This window comes from Pipistrellus hanaki (assembly GCF_964339955.1).
Source record: "Pipistrellus hanaki genome assembly, chromosome: 10".
Lineage (NCBI taxonomy): Eukaryota > Metazoa > Chordata > Mammalia > Chiroptera > Vespertilionidae > Pipistrellus > Pipistrellus hanaki.
The window spans coordinates 45,080,121-45,093,806 of NC_140512.1; the positions used below are offsets into that span (position 1 = coordinate 45,080,121).

The following is a 13,686-nucleotide window of genomic DNA, read 5'->3' on the forward strand; positions in this document are numbered from 1 at the left end:
GACATGATGACTTAGCTCACTTCAGGGACCTGATCACCTCCAGAAGGCCATCTTCACCCTTTGCCATGCACTTTTAAGGAGATAGGGATTAGGAATTTAGTAATGTTTGTAAGAGTTGAGTCAGGGCAGCATAGATAGGAAAGATGTACAGAGCTCATGAAGGGCTGTGGAGATTCTGGGTGGAGATGGGATTATGGAGAGGGAGTAAAATCCTTCCGTGCTTTTGACAGGCACCCGATATTGCTGGATGAGCACTGGGCTGTACATACCTGGAAGGCAAATTATAGAGGTCTCACTGCCTGAAGCTGCTGCTTCTGCTGATCTGAAGGTAAGGCCACACCCCACCTCCCTAGGAAGCATAGAGCCCAAATGTTCTTGCTTTCACAGTTGGCATCTTGATCCTCATAAAAACTCTATTGGCAATATGGGACATGTACTTTTACCCCCATTTTAAGGATGAGGCAACTAACAGTTAAGTGATTGATTGAAATGTATAGACCTGATATATTTCAGAGCTAGGGCTCAAACCTAATCACCTCCTCACCCTGAAGTTTTGTGCATTTCACTGATATCGTAGAGTAGGGTAATAGGAAAGGTGACCTAGCACACAGTGGTATTCAGTAAACTTTAGTTCACTTCCGTCTCCATATGCATCTCCCTCTGTAGCACCAGGCCTTTCTGACTCCAGTTTCTTCCTGGGATACCAAAGACTGTTCCTTGCTATCCCTAGACTCCCTCAGCTCTTGCACATACACATACCCTAGTCACATATTAAGTTGCGATACTGCTCTTTTTCCCTTGAGGGTCTCTGTGATGGGACTTATTCTGTACCTGCATTTATCCTAGAGTTTGATTAGCATAAACCCAAGAAAACAATTCTAGGACTCCACCAAGGACAAGGGTCACTCCATTGGCTCTGGAAGGGGGGTCTTATAGATTGGAACTGAGTCAATCCTCTACCACATCAGCCTGTCACACTAGTTGCCACTGGGCCTCCTCTGCAGTCAGCAAAAGGCTGTATCCCTTCCATCCCATTGCCAATACTAGAGTCCCCATTGTGGAACACTTGGTGCCCCTCGCATCAGCATCTCAACATCACCTTAGAGCTGTTTTGACTCCCCTAGAAGGATATTTTCACACCATTCAGTCCATACCACCTAAAGAATGATGCAATTCCATAGGTTTAGCACACACGGTTCATGGACATGGGGTCATGTAGTCTGGTGCCCTTCCTGTCCCCACCTCATGGGCTTTATCCTCTTCCACCGCATGCACCTGAGGTGACTCTGGGGGCGGGGGGAATATCTCTGTTCCAGGTACAGATTGGCTGCCACACAGATGACCTGACCAGGGCCAGCAAGCTGTTCCGAGGCCCACTGGTAATCAACCGGTGCTGCTTGGACAAGCCCACAAAATCAATCACCTGCCTCTGGGGCGGCCTCCTCTACATCATCGTGCCTCAGAACAGCAAGCTGGGTTCTGTGCCCATCACTGTGAAGGGGGCCGTGCATGCTCCATTCTACAAGTTAGGTGAGTGTGGGCTAAGGAGTGAACCCTGGGGACAGGAGAGTTGGGAGTGAAGAGGACAGTGGGACTGTTTGGTACAGGAAGATAAAGGTTCAGATTGGAGGAAAGAAGAAAGGTAAGCCTCCTTAAATTCAGCTTTGGGGCCAAGGAGATAGACCAACCCACATCCATGGGGATGCCATAGAAGAAGGATGGAGATGGGGACATGGTTGTTCATGGCCTTGGTGTTCTCCTCCTGGGTTTCAAGTCAGGCATTTTAACCTAAGGGATTTGGAAAAGGGCATTTCAACACCATGGCCTCTCTTCTCAGGGGAGACAACCCTGGAGGATTGGAAGAAGTGTCTCCAGGAGAATCCAGGTCCCTGGGGAGAGCTGGCTACGGACAACATCATCCTGACAGTGCCAACTGCCAACCTTCGCACACTGGATAATCCTGAGCCGGTGCTTCGCCTCTGGGATGAGGTGATGCAGGCTGTGGCACGGCTGGGGGCCGAGCCCTTCCCCTTGCGTCTGCCTCAGAGGATTGTTGCTGATGTGCAGATTTCAGTAGGTGGGTGTCCTGTTCCCAGTAGCCCTGTGGGACTTCTTTCTCCCAAAGGCCATGCATTGGGCAGCCAGCAGAGTAAACAAGCTTTTCTAGCAAGACAAATAAGATTTAATCCTTACTAAATGAAAAGGAAAAAAAATGTGTATTAAAAAAAAATAGACTCAGTGACTTTCACAAAATTTGGAAACTACCTACATGTACAACAATTGTGGAATGGATAATTAATAAATTGTGTGTGACCTCCATAGACATTGAGGAAGACGTTTAAAGTGGTATTTTGATGGTGTTTTACCAGTTGGCCAGGAGGCCTAAAAAATTTGGGGTGGGAAGCGGGGTGTCTATAGAAATTAAATAAGCATAGACATTATTCTAGACTCTAGATTTTTTTGGCTTACAATCACTATACAGTAATATTAATGTGGGCAACTCCACATCTAAATAACAAGAAGGAAACACCCTCAATGAATTCTTAATTTTGAGAAAAGAGTACAATGACACAGGTTCCCAGGGATAGGACACTCTCATAAACATAGAATTCTTGAGTAACATGAACAGTGATTTGGGACCTGCATCACCTCCCATAAGCACATGCTCTCAGGTCAGAGTGAGGATGAGGGATTATTACAGAGTGAGAGGATAAGGAGGAAAGCCCAGGGGGATCTGGATTTGGGTTGACTTTTTGAGCAGTACGGGGTTCTGGAAGTCATCAGGGTTACTAAGTATTTTGGGAGATTCAAAACAGAGAACTTTGTAAGATATGTGGGGAGCGCTCTAACCCTCCACCTCCCTCCTCTATTTTCAGGCTGGATGCATGCGGGGTACCCCATCATGTGCCACCTGGAGTCAGTGCAGGAGCTCATCAATGAGAAACTCATCAGAACCAAGGGGCTATGGGGCCCTGTCCATGAGCTCGGCCGCAACCAGCAGCGGCAGGAGTGGGAATTCCCACCACACACCACCGAGGCCACCTGCAACCTGTGGTGTGTTTATGTGCACGAAACGGTCTTGGGCATTCCTCGAGGCCGCGCCAATATTGCCCTGTGGCCCCCAGTACGGGAGAAAAGAGTCAGAATCTACCTGAGCAAGGGTCCCAATCTGAAAAACTGGAATGCGTGGACAGCACTGGAAACATATTTACAGGTATATTAGGCAAAAAGGACGAGTGATGGGAACCCCTTATTCTGGGGATACCAGAGCATCATTATTAGGTGATGTTCATGTAACCCAGAAGACATTAAACTGACCACCTTCTGGTGCTTGGGTCAACACTCAATCACTGAGCCACACTGGCCAGGCAAGAGGCCCATCTTAAGATTCGAATATGAGAGAGTAGGGCATGAAGTCATCAGGTAAAACAGGAAAGAGGGTCTGTCATAACCATGCAATTAGTGTTGAAGGGGTTCAATGCAGTAAATTCATTTATCAGGGTGTTTGTTAGGTTTTCTTCTTGTAGACTACCTGTCTCAACCTGCCTCATCCTTCTCTTTTCAGCTCCAGGAAGCCTTTGGTTGGGAGCCCTTCATCCATCTCTTCACTGAGTACCGTAACCAGACCAACTTGCCCACTGACAATGTTGACAAGATGAATTTGTGGGTGAAGATGTTCTCCCACCAAGTGCAGAAGAATCTGGCTCCCTTCTTTGAGGCCTGGGCCTGGCCAATCCAGAAGGAATTGGCTACAAGCCTGGCCTATCTGCCTGAATGGAAGGAAAATATTATGAAGTTGTACCTCCTCACACAGATGTAAGGAGTGCCCAGCAAGGTGGCAGATAGGGAGGTGTGGGGAGGTAGACAGAGACAAGGATTCACTCCTCAACCTCTGTCTCTTAGGGCTCTAGCCTTGTCCTCTGGGCTCACTGCCCTGGTTCTCTCTCTAGAAAGTGGGTTAAAAACACAGTAAGAAAGTGGAATCAGAATTTTTCAGAAGCAAGGCCTTCTGTTTATGAGTTTTGTTCCATAGCTCTCTGCTATCAAATTCACTCCTGACCCTAATTGGGCCAGTTCTGAGACCTTTGGTCCCTATGTCTATGCTAGCCCTTGGTTCACCATCACGGCCCACAGCCCATAGAGAGTAGTTCTCAGCCTGGCATCCTGACGATCTTTATTTCTAATGAGTTATTCCAAAAACCCTGACCATAGAACCCAAATGAAATACAAATTTATCATGATTTTCATAGCTCCCTGAGGACTCATATATTTTGTGTATTGGGTAGTTTTCAAAGAGCGTGAAAAGTAATCTGGAGAAATAGAATCCATAGCTAGGGTTAGCTCTTAGGAAAGTTGTTTTATTTTGGTATTTCTTATTTCTTTGTGTATATAGTGAGGATAAAAATTCCTATCCCCCCTTCCCCCGGGGTTGTCATAGAGACTCAGTAATTCTGAAGAGGTTTGTGAATACAGTGCATGCTGTCCAAGGGATTACTTGATTTTGGGTTGGTTCACATAGTAGTGAGCTGACTACTTCTCGTAGCCTAGAGATCAAGATCATCATCTCTCACAGTTGACTCCACTGCCTCCAAAATCCTGGTTCTTTCACCTGTTAATTGTAAAGTTCCTTAATTTCTCTGTCACTCAATTTCCTCATCTCTAAAATGGAATTGATTTCATAAGATTATTGTGAAGATTAAATTTTAGAGCCTCTAAAAGTGATAAGAACAGTTAGCTGGCCTTTAGTAAGTACAGAGAAAATGTCAATTGCCATTATTATTATTATCTAACCAGAGGCCCATTGAATAAAATTCAAGCACTGGGTGGGGTGGGGTGGGGGGGTGTGTCCCTCAGCCCAGTCTGCACCATCTCCAATGTAGGACCCCTCAGGGGACATCCCTTTCACAATCTGGGCTGCTGGCTCCTAACCACTTGCCTGCCTGTCTGCCCCTAACTGTTTCTGCCTGCCAGCTTGATCACCCCCTAACCACTCCCCTGCCAGCTTGTGCCTAATTGCTCCCCTACCAGCCCAATCACCCCCAACTGCCCTCCCCTGCCAGCCCAGTTGTCCCCAACTGCCCTACCTGCTGGCCTGGTCCCTCCCAACTGCCCTCCCCTGCCAGCCTGGTCCCCCCACCCCCCACTGCCCTCCCCTGTCAGCCTGATCATCCCTAACTGCCCTCTCCTGCTGGCCTGGTCACCCCCAACTGCCCTCCCCTGCAGGCCTGGCCCCTCCCAATTACCCTCCCCTGCCAACCTGGTCACCCCTAACTGCCCTCCCCTGCCAGCCAGGTCACCCCTAACTACCCTCCCCTGCTGGCCTGGTTGCCTCTAACTGCCCTCCCCTGCTGGCCATCTTGTGGTGGCTATCTTGTGCCTTGGGGACAGCCATCTTATGTGAGAGTGTAATGGTCAATTTGCATATTACTTCTGTATTATATAAAATTAACTCACTATCATTATGGTCTTCACTTATAGATGGCTTTTACAAATTCAGTGTAATTAATCCTATGCCCTCCTACACTTCCTATATCAACCTCTGGGAGGAGTCTGGTAGGTTGCTTTATGATCTAAAGGTAGGGCTCTAAATTTACAAGGTTTTACAAGCTACTTAGGGTTTTGGTCTCTACTCAGTTCCATCGTTTAGGTAGAATTCCATCTTTGATTAAGTAAAGAGTGAAAGTTACTTATAAATTCAGGAGAATTCCAGGAAGATGCTTGTCTTTATCAAACAATGGGCAACTGGCTCAGTGTTGGTGTTTATATTTCTATAGTGACACAGATTTCTATCATTGTCAAGAGTTACTTACTACGGTAGTTGGGCTGATAAAGTTCACATAATATAGAAATATTTACTTTGGAACAAGAGAACTAGAAATAACTCTCTCTCTCCTTCTCTGTGTCTCCCTCTTCCTTCCCCTCCACTCTCTGAAAAAATACCTTTGTTTATCTCAAATTCCAGTTTAAAGGAAGGATTTGAGGTAGGCTCCTGGAGTGCTTCCCAATAGACAAAGATGGGATGATCCCTTTAGTGTCATCCAACTCTTCTTAGATTTCAGGTTATTCAGGTTTCAGTCTTCCCTCTAGGGCACCATGAAAGCATCTATTAGCTTACTGGATTTTGAATAATGGGTTATTTTGATAAAGTGCCTGACTTCCCAAAGTCCCAGACATTGCATGTTCTCAGAAAGTAAATTAGATCCTCAGTTATTTAGAATAATATTTATATCTATTCTTGCCCTCTTTAATCCATTTTCATCAGTACAACCTCGGGGATGTCTTAAAAATGCAGAACTATCCATACCACCTCCTTATTTAAAAGCTTCCAGTGCTACTTTGAATTTAAGATGATACAGTGAACATACAAGTTTACCTCTCCTCCCTCTACAGGCCCCACTGAAACTGAAGTGAAAGAAAACTGGAAGGCTTTTGGTTATGAATGAAGCAGACCTCAACAGATTTCTGGAAGAGAGAAAGTGGATGAAGCATGAAAAAAGAATGAAAGAGAAGGTACCTTTCAGACAGAATATAAGCTGATCTGAGTAACATAACCACAGAGAGGCTTGGGCACCTGAAAAGTCTATCTCATAAAGAATTATACCAGTTGTAAAATTGAACCCCATCACATTCTACCCTATCCCTTGTGTATAGAATATAGTTAACTATTGGTACCAGTGAGAACTCTGTTGTTGCTATTATTGTTGTTGTTATTGTTGTTTATATAAAGGAATTGAATAAATTTCCCAAGAGAGGTAGAAGTTGGTGCTTCAGAATGAAATTTCTCTTTTTGTGGAAATAAGTGATCCCTTAGCCTACCAGCTAATTCTTTATTGACTATTGAAATCCCCTACTTAAGTAACCAAGTGTTTCCAGTCATAGAAGAAGCTTACTGGAAAAACAGACCAAACCATACAATGGCAGAGGAAACCCATATCAACTCCTATAAAAGTCAACAGTTATATTGATGCTTAAGTACAAATGGTCAGCTAGGAATTCCCAGACATTGAGCATTGGGGTGGTGGTGGGGTGGGAAAGTGGGAGGGCGGGCCAAGGGAGACGAGATGTATATAAGAAAAAATTACAATTGGAAACAGGTTATTGGAAAACTGTACCCAATTCTGGAGGAAACAAAGTCAAAATTGAAAAAGTTACTTTAAAATCTAGTTATATCTTCAGAGAGATCTGAGGTATATTTGAAGATGAAAACAGGATGCTACAATGAAAGGAAAAACTCTGAGAATAAGGAGAGCCCTTCAAAAATGAAATATTGTCAAAATACCCTGTAGACAAGCTAGAAAAAAGTTGATGTAATCTCCCTAGATATGGAGCAAAAATAAATAGCAGAAACTATGAAGAAAGGAAAGATCTAACCATTAGTGTGTGTGTTTTTTAAGAGAAAACAGAAAATATAGGCAAAGAAAAAAAATAATTGAAGAACAGAAAGAACTAAGTCTCCAGATTCAGGGAGATCTAATAAAACCTACACCAATGCACAATTATGTGAAATTTTGGAATATTAAGGATAGAGAGAAGACATTAAAACTGCCCAGAGAGAAAACAAAATTAGGTCATCATAATTAGCTTAGCCAAAAAGGAATGAGAAATAGACTAGGCAGCAGATTTTTCATCAGCAACACTAAAAGCTAGAAGCCACCCTAACCAGTTTGGCTCAGTGGATAGAGCGTTGGCCTGCAGACTGAAGGATCCCAGGTTTGATTCTGGTCAAGGGCATGTACCTTGGTTGTGGGCACATCCCCTGTAGGGAGTGTGCAAGAGGCAATGATTCTCTCTCATTGATGTTTCTAACTCTATCCCTCTCCCTTCCTCTCTGTAAAAATCAATAAAATATATTAATTTAAAAAAAAAAAAGCTAGAAGCCAATGGAACAATGTCTCCACATACCTTATGAAAAATTTTGTACCCCAAATTCCATAGCAAGCCAAGCTGTTGAGTCAAGTAAAAACAAATATATTTTCTGACATGCAAGTTTTCAGAAAATCTACCTTCTCTGCACCCTTACTGAAGAAATACCTTGAGGAAGTTCTCCAGCAAAATAGGATGAGAACCAAGAAAGAAGAAGAAATAGAATCTAGGAAACAATGGACCTCACCCAGGTAGGATGTGTCACTCTAGAGTAGGGGTGTCGAACTCAATCAGAGAAGGGGCCAAAATCTAAAATCCAGCCTAAATCGCGGGCCGAATGGTTTACTGAACAGTCATAAACTGACAATGTCATAAACTGACAGTGGAGTGCAGTGATGACAGCGCGGTGCGGGCCACATTGCAAGGCCTGGCGGGCTGGATTTGGCCCGCGGGCCTTGTGTTTGACACATGTGCTCTAGAGTGACAGTTATCCAATAGGATCTCTCACTCTAGAGGAGGGGTAGAGAACCATTTTTCTGCCAAGGCCATTTGGATATTTATAACATCATTCTTAGGCCATATAAAATGATCAACCTAAAAATTAGCTTGCTATATTTGGTCAAACATTTAATTAACTCATCCCTAATGTCTTGGCAGGGCCAGACCAAATGATTTCTTGGGCCTTATGTGGCCCGAGGGCTGGATGTTCCCCACCATTGCTCTAGAGTAACTGTTATCCAACAGGATGTCTCATTCTAGAGTGACAGTCAGTTATCTAGCACACAGACCCCATTCAGATGAGAGTACAGTCTCAAGCTCTCTTGGAAGAATATTCATTTTGTGCCAAGGATAGTATCACTGAGAAGCTACAATGTTTGAGAGTATTGAGTACATACATTCGTTAGTCAACAAAAAAGAAAACAAAACAAAAATATGTCAAGAAATTTAAGTCCATTTCTGAAATAACAACAACAAAAATACTCATGGAATATAAGAAGAGACTCAATTTGGCATTGGCGGTGAGTATATTTCCTTTCAAATAACACAGGCATGATATTGGATGTGTATGAAAGAAAATGTCCTAGCTTCTGTGTGGCTTTCAGTAAACAGTACTTATATAGCCAAAATAATATAAATGCTTTTTATAGGTTCTGATCAGCCTATAGGCAAAACATGAAAGGCTTAATTTTTTTATTCAGAAATGAAATTGAAATTAACCCTGACAAGCTAAAGAAAAAGAGATCAGAAAGAGGTTGAAAATTGGCTATGGGAAAAGAGGTGGAAGGAAGAGTAGGGCAACTTATATATTTAAAGTGGGGATGGAAAAAGAGTCTACAGTTAATGAAACAAGAACTGAAGGATTGGTATGTTGTTCAAAACTATAAATTAAACCAATAGAAGCATTAAAATGATAATTATAAAAAATTTGCGGAAAGATAAGCAAAGGAAAAGTGGAGATAGTGTAAGTTAAATCCTTATCTTTTGTAACGGTGTATTATTAAATATTGTCTAAAGTTAGTAAATCAAAAAATTATTGTTCAAACATTATTTAATGTTAGAAAGTTAGAATATCTAAAAATAGAAATTGTTACATGCATTGCCTCTAGGGAATGGGAGTAGGGTTAAAAAGGGTGGGGTGGGGTACTATGTTTTTCATTTCAAGTCCTCTGTACTATTTAATTTTTTACCTTGTGCATGTATTACTTTGAAAATTTGTTAATAAACTCAAATAAAAATTCTTAAGTGACTTCATATCGACTAAGCTATAATCCAACCAAAACCCTATCTGATCTTAACATCATGATAGGAGCTGTTGACCTCAAAGAAACACAACTTTTGAGTATCTGTCCTCAAACTTCCAAATCAAGTCACACTTCACAGTATATTCTGCAGCTTCTCTCTGAAATTTCTCTATGACTAAGGATAAAAAGGGGCTTATCTCAATGGTTGCTATGGCCTCTGCCAAAGATAATGAATGGAGACATAACTCTGTATTTTTATATACTAAGTTCTGAACCCTTGCCAATGGCCTGATGGATCTAGTAACAAGTGGAATTTGGAACCAAATTCAATGAGGAAAATTTATCTGGAAACGATTTAATAAATTTGAATAGCAATGAAAGTTTTAGTCTTACATTTTGATGTTTAGAATAGTGGGAAATAAACTCAGTTACTCTTGGCTTTTCATTTCATATCCTCCTTACTCTCCTCCCTCTGCAAGATGACTGATGTTCATGTGACCTCAGTTAAAATTTAAAAATTTTGGATCACAATTCTCAATGATAATGGAAAACCTTGAAAGGAAGACCTTAATGTCACAGGGTCTTTAGAATAAATGAATTTGGAAAGAATTGTTTACATTTACAGGGGAAAAAAATAATGTTGGGGCCATAAAACTAGGGATTTCCACACATTCTTTCTCTGTAGGAATTTTGTCATACAGATACTTGATCTTCCATGACTCATAATCCCCACACACTAACATTTTAGCATCTTGATATCTGCAACCCTTATCGGATTATATGTGAAGATATATAAACCACACTGATTTGGGTGCAATTACAGGAAATTGGGGCTGTTGTGTCCTACTCAGTGAGTCTGATATTTCAGAACCAGAGGAAAGACACCCACTCTCAGCCTTGGGTTAAGTCAGTTCCACTGGCTTTCAGATGACTGAAATTTTCAGTGCAAAACTAAACTTCATGTCTAACCTGGTGATGGGAGGAGTTTAGAAATATAAGAAAACCCCTCCCTATTCCCTACTGAGAGAGTTTCAGATGGCTATCTCTGGAGTGGCAGTGATAGGTTCTGGGACATCCTCTGTGATTAGAATATTATTGGCTCCTAGAATATATGTTTCACATATTGATGACCCAAAAAGAAAATACAGGCCCAGGTTAATTTCACAAAATCACCCAAGGAGAATGAAAACTTTTATAACTCTGAATTAGGGCTGCCCACCTGTCAAGAGAAGCAGCAAACTTCAGCTTCACAGGAGCTTGCCCTTAGAGATGGACCATGCTATAATTTGAATAAAGGTTATCATACAGATATTAGAGAATGGAAATGTAGTGACTAAGTCATAAATATTCTCAAATTAATGTCTTTGCTCTTTATTCTTTCTATAAGACTATTTTAATAAATACACTTGAGTGTTTTAATTTGGGAGATATAATTATAACAGTACTTGTGTTAGCCTGGTCCTTCGGAGTCAGAAGCCAAGATGAGATCAAATATGCTGGGAGAGCCATCAAACTGTGATATGTGATATGGGAGAGAGCAAAAGAAGGAAATGCTTACACTGCAGTGCAGGACTCAGAAAGTTTGGTCAAGGCCAAGGGGGAGTCCTCGAGCCAAAGTTATCATCAGAAGAGTCCCATGTCTCCCTGGAATGGGCCTATCTTAGTACCCCCACCACACTTAATCACTTGCTCTTAGAGATGGACCATGCTATAATTTGAATAAAAGTTATCATCCTTAGCCTTGGTGCCCAGGAATCCAGAGCCACCAGCTGGGGCTGTCTGTCAATCCTCAAAGTTGGAGACCTGAGCAGACCATTTTCATGGCCACCACAGTACATATTCTTAAAACAGTTGTAGACACCTGTTCTGGATCATCTTAAACAGTGACTTAGTCAACCTCCCTAGTGACCCATATGCACACAGATGGACTCATCCATCTCTATTCCTAAATTAGAGACTGGATAATCCTTTCCAGATTCTTGGGGGCCTTTGGAGAAAGAATATATAGATCACATAACTTTAACACATAACTAAAAATAATTGAAGGCAGCCAGTAATTCTTTATGTTGGCCCATAACTGGAAAGCATATCTATGAAGTAATCCCTTCATTTGGCTTAGTGAGAATTTCTGAAGGGATTTTCTTCTGACAAAAACAGACTGATTTACAACAACAATTGATTTGTGTGTGCCTCTTGCGTATGCTGGACAATTAAGTATCATATTGCTTATGTATATTTATTGATTATAACCCAGAAAGAGTAGGCATTGCAGTGCAAAGGAAATGCATTAGCATGCCTGGCTTAAGCCCATTCATATCTAGCCTTGGAACTGGAGGTGGCTTCACTTTCCCTTGCATCCTGTAAGGAAGAGATGGGTTATCTGAACAGAGCTGGGGTTTAATTAGAAAGGACAATAAGGGTGGAGTAGGGAACAGAGTTGAGGTGGCCCAGTGTTTCCTACATGGCATCTCTTAAGCACCTTTCTCCAGACTTTAGACCACAATCCAGATTCTTTCGTACAACTTCAACACCTGGTCCAGGGTCTCTTCAGAGCTAGCACTACATGAGTCCTGTCAACAAATGTCAGTCACAATGAACAATTTGTCTTTCTCAAATCAAGTCTTTCACTTTCACATCTCCATGCTGTGCCTGTGATGCAGTCTTATACTGCAATGCTCTCTCTGCCTACAAAGGTCATATAGATTTTTTTTCAAAGCTAAGTTTTGTGCACCTTCCCTGTAAGTTCTCCTCTGAAAGCTGAATTAGAAGTAATTGCTTCTCCCTTTCTGTTCCTTCATACTTAATTTGCAACCAATTTTGGCATCTATAGAAATTGATCTGATATGGTTATTTTTCATGCCTGCTCTCCTCTAGACTTATTGACCATAGGATCATTGCCATCTTCCAAAATGCCTCCCAGAATATGTACCCAATGAGAATAGGTTGACTTTCATGGAATAGTTTCTATTTTCCCTTCAGTGTGATGAAAGGTCTGAGATCTGCACCTCCACATAAGCAAGGACCCTTTAGTCAGAACCCATGCTAGTCATCTTTTATTTCCATGTGTTAAACAGGCCTTTATTCTGAATCCTATGTTGTTTTGTTTCCTTTTTTTTTTTTTTTTTTTTGCCAACTCCTGATCCCAAAGGGCATGTATCTTGATGGTGGGCTTGCTTCTGCTCTCTGACCCTGGAAAAATCACCTTTGCTCAAAGCTCTTTCTTCTATTAGATCAACAAGATATGCTCACGAGTCTTTACAAGAGTGGACCCAGGTGGCATGGCTCAGCAGTTGAGCGTCAACCTATAAACCAAGAAGTCATGGTTCTATTCCATGAGAGACTGGTTAAAACCTAAGAGTACAGCCGAAACCGGTTTGGCTCAGTGGATAAAGCTTCGGCTGAATATCTAAGTCAATAGCCCAAGGCAGGTGGGAAGACATTAGTATGCAGGAACTTTCATAACCAGACTTGAACTTTAGAATGAACACTAACTACAGTGTTCATCTTATTATTGGAACACCAGCCATACTGGATTAGAGCCCCACCTCATCAGCCTCATTTTAATTTAATCACGTATTTAAAGATCCTCTCTCCAAATACTGTTACATTCCAAGGCCAGGCCGAGGTACTGAGGACTGGGACTTCAAAATATAAATTTGGGGGAAGAGATGAACAAAGTTTAGTCCATAACAAGAAGCAGTTCAAGATGTATAAAAATAAGAATCAGCACTTCATTCCTGATTACCCCAACTCTCAAAGAAAACATAATTATTTTAAAATACTGAAAGAATGGTTTGGTACAGTTACAAAGGGAAGTATAGTAATAATACAGCTTTATGTCAATTTAAGAGAAAAGACTGAAAATGAATCAGCCAGCACTGCAAAGTGTGCATTGGAGGCAAGCGGTAAGGATGGAATGTGGACTTGTGAAGGAGTCCCCTGGTGACCTTGGAAGGAATAAAGTGGTAGAAGTAGAGGCTGCATAGCTGAGGTTTGAACCTCATTCTTGACAAAGAAGTGGGTGAACCATGGGGAAGAAATGGTGTGTTCTGCACAAGGATGCAAGGAAGGGAGTTTAACC

At 41.9% G+C, this 13,686-nt stretch overlaps 1 protein-coding gene across 4 annotated transcripts in view; it reads left to right on the top strand.

The window, feature by feature from the left end:
- The window catches only part of LOC311628911 (TRPM8 channel-associated factor 1), a gene marked incomplete at its 3' end in the record, with an annotated part of 31,802 nt that extends 24,409 nt beyond the window's left edge, over nt 1–7,393 (top strand). For 3 of the 4 annotated variants that reach the window (XM_084896496.1, XM_084896495.1, XM_084896494.1), the window contains exons 4-9: nt 231–328; nt 1,317–1,530; nt 1,838–2,077; nt 2,877–3,214; nt 3,566–3,816; nt 6,391–7,393. In XM_084896496.1, coding sequence (XP_084752622.1) covers nt 231–328; nt 1,317–1,530; nt 1,838–2,077; nt 2,877–3,214; nt 3,566–3,816; nt 6,391–6,400 — 1,151 coding nt within the window. Of the gene's footprint in view, nt 1–230; nt 329–1,316; nt 1,531–1,837; nt 2,078–2,876; nt 3,215–3,565; nt 3,821–6,390 lie in introns of those variants that run through there. The other variant, XM_084896497.1, reaches the window with a different exon arrangement.
- Nucleotides 7,394–13,686: the final 6,293 nt, after the last annotated feature.